The 3,233-nt window shown below is 45.7% G+C and overlaps 1 protein-coding gene across 1 annotated transcript; it reads right to left on the bottom strand.

Moving 5' to 3' along the window:
- Positions 1-1,334: 1,334 nt before the first annotated feature.
- Positions 1,335-2,285, bottom strand: LOC100967062 (olfactory receptor 10V1-like). Its single transcript, XM_003802594.1, has one exon. It carries the CDS (start codon positions 2,283-2,285, stop codon positions 1,335-1,337), a length of 951 nt encoding a protein of 316 aa, XP_003802642.1.
- Between the last annotated feature and the right edge of the window lie 948 nt (positions 2,286-3,233).

Here is a 3,233-nt window from a genome sequence, read left to right as displayed (position 1 = left end):
TGCCTCACTGGTGGCTCCTAAAACAGGGCATTCACCTAGGCATGACAAGGAAGGTGGTAGAAGAACTGAATTGAGGAAAGCTGACAAGGTTGGAAATAGCAGATACTTATGGTCCCACCATACCTTACTTAGGAGTGCTTTCTGGGTTCAAACCTTAGGGAAATTTGGCAGAACACAAAGTCCAGAGGGAGGTGGTCTTGGTATTGATTTAGTTCCCCAATGAAAGGTCCCTCAAGGACTTAGGCTCCCTCCTTCTTGGCCTTTTTAACAGCAGGTGGGTGTTCCTAGGTTTGGTGGTAGAAATGATTCATCCTTTCCAAGATGAAAGGAACAGCTGGTAGCCACTGTATTAAAATGAGTTGGTTCAGTGTCTAATAGGTCATGATAATTTGTGAGCTCTTTGAGGGCAGGGACTTTGTCTTGAGCTTTTCTGTACCCCAGTGCCAAGCCCAGTGCCAGGTACACATGAAGTGCTAATTCATTCACTGAAGAAATGTTTCCTTCTAAGTGTTATTGTGGAGGAAAACATAGGCATCCAAGGCACTGAGCCCAGCCTATGGGGTGGGAGTGAGGTCAGCAAATACCTTCTCACGGTCACAGAGGCCTCAGGCCAATAGCACACTAAAAGTTTTCATTCCATTACCACCTTTGGTCTGAAGACATTCCCTGTTTTAAAACTCATGGAGGCTTGCAGTTCAGTTCAATTACCATTTATTGAGCACTGATCATGTACTGGGTGCTGGGGTGACAGAGATTAACCATAGTTCTCATAGACAGACAAACTATTCCAGTACTACATGATGTGTAAGGACATGGTGCTTCTGAGAGCAAGTTGCCCTTTAAAGGAGATTTGAAGAATGAGGAGGAGTCAGCTGGCCCAAAAGCAGCTGTGGGGCAGATGTAAAATGTCTTAGTGAGGATGGTGAGTGGGTCAAGGGTGGAATCCTCCATACTGCTGTTTCAGGCTTCCTTTGTGTCTTAAGTGATCTTTCGGTCATTTTCCAGTGATGGAGAAATTCAGTTCCTGGGCTGGCTCTGCCTTTTCATCCAAGGATCTGGGAGCTCCTTGTATTTCTATCTCTGCTAGTTTTTTGGCTATAGAAGTGTCTGGTTTAATTGTTTCTTTGGATCATCTCATGACCTTCTGCCTGTCTGTGTCCATGTCTCTGACAGTGCTGTGAATGATGGATAGAATTGTCTGTGAGAAGACAGTGAAACGTCCAGAAATGCCCCAGAACCTCTGAATCTCAGAAAATCTTAGGATTCGTTCCTTATTTCTGACCACAGAACAGGTGTACAGTGAGATAACTGACAAGTGGGCCTTGAATTCCCTTTCAACCTGCATTGGGCTGCCACTTCATCACCATGAGTCTCCTGAGGGCACCCTTGACTTCCTTGTTCCTCAGACTATATATCATAGGATACAACATGGGTGTCACATTGGTGTAGATTAAAGATACAATTTTGTCCTGTTCTGGGGTGTAGCATGACTTGGGGCGAATGTAGATGAATATTGCACAGCCATAGTGCAAAAGTGAGACCAGTAGGTGCCCTGCACAGGTAGAGAAGGCTTTGCTTCTGCCCTCAGCTGAGTGGATTCTGAGGATGGCAGTGATAATGAACCCATAGGAGAGCAGGATCAATAAGAAGGGCAACAACAGGATGAGCATGCACACAAGGAAGACTGCAATCTCTTTGTCTTGTGTGTCTGAGCAGGCCAAGAATAGCACAGCAGGGATGTCACAGAAGAAATGATTGATCTCATGGGACCCACAGAAGGGCAGGAGGAAGATCAGTGTGGTAAGGGTGAGCGAGAGTGCAAAGCCACTGATGCATGCCAGAGCCAGCATCTGCAGGCAGATGGCCCTTGTTATGATGAGTGTGTAGCACAGGGGATTGCAAATGGCTACAAAGCGGTCATAGGCCATCATAGTGAGGAGGAAACATTCTGCCCCACCCAGGGCAATGAACAGGTGCATTTGCAAGGCACAGCCCAAGAAGGGCATCCGCTGGTTCCTGGAAAGGAAATTGGCCAGCATGTTGGGGACAATAACCAGTATATAACCAATTTCAATGATGGACAGATTCCGGAGGAAGAAATACATGGGGGTCTGGAGGCGGGAGTCAATGAGGGTGATGAGGACAATAGTTGTATGTCCTGCTAGGGTGATAAGGTGCATGGTTAGAAAGAGTACAAAAAAGAGGATTTGCAAGTCAGCCAGGTCCCCAAAACCCAAGATAATAAATTCAGAACTCATGGTCTGGTTTTTCTGCAGTAGATCCATCCTATATTCTTTGTAGAACTTCTACACTGAGGTTAGTTTTCTAGCAATTCTCCAAGTTGGAAACTTGGAAGCTGTCTTCAGGGATGGGAGTATAGCCAGCTCTCCAGGCCCTTCAAGCTCCTTTTCCAGACTTAGCTTTTTGAATTCTGCCCTCTGCTGACTGAGAATGAAGCCTTGTTCATTTGCTGTCACTTTAGTTTACCTGTTGAATTATTATAAAAATGACCTGAGATAAGTGAACTCTAAATATGAAGTTGCTTTTCCTAGACTCTAAAGATAATCTTTCTGTTAGAACTGTTCTCTATTTTGAAGACTTGTCTGTAGGTGGAGGTGGGGGATGAGGCTGCAGAGTCACTGACCTGTAGGGAGTTCCTGTAGGATGCAGGCACTTTTGACTTTGCTCACTGGCTATTTTGTTCTTCCCCTACAACCACCTCCAAACTTCTGGGAATCATGCAGGCAATGAACTGTGAACGGGGTGCTAGAGAGTTGCCTGTCCTATGTCCTTGCCTCAATTGCAGAGAGGCCCCGGCTCACATGTCACCTCCTTCTAGACAACCTTCCTAACCCCCTAGGCTGTGTTAGGCCCTTCCCTATGTTCCCACAGCACTCTGGGCTTCCCCAAACATATTATTTGTCTGTGAGCCCTGTGATTCTTTGATTATTTCTCTGTCTACCCCAATAGCCCACAAGCTCCATGATAGCAATAATGGTGTCTTGTTCAGCCTCTCAATGGATGGTACATATTGGAAATATAAATAAATATTGAATGACTGTCTGTTACTCATTTATGCATCCTTCACAGTTAGCACAGGGTCAGGCACAGTAAGAAGAAGGCAAAAGGACAAGCCAGGTCACAGGCAGGAGGAATATGACAGAGTAAGGAGACACTCAGGGAGGAATTATATCAGAACAATGGGGTATTGAGTGCCTGGTGGGATTATGCCT

Source organism: Otolemur garnettii, unplaced genomic scaffold (genome assembly GCF_000181295.1).
Source record: "Otolemur garnettii isolate 467f Iridium unplaced genomic scaffold, OtoGar3 scaffold00249, whole genome shotgun sequence".
Lineage (NCBI taxonomy): Eukaryota > Metazoa > Chordata > Mammalia > Primates > Galagidae > Otolemur > Otolemur garnettii.
The sequence above is the reverse complement of the archived record's forward strand: the minus strand, read 5'-3'. Positions and strand labels throughout refer to the sequence as shown.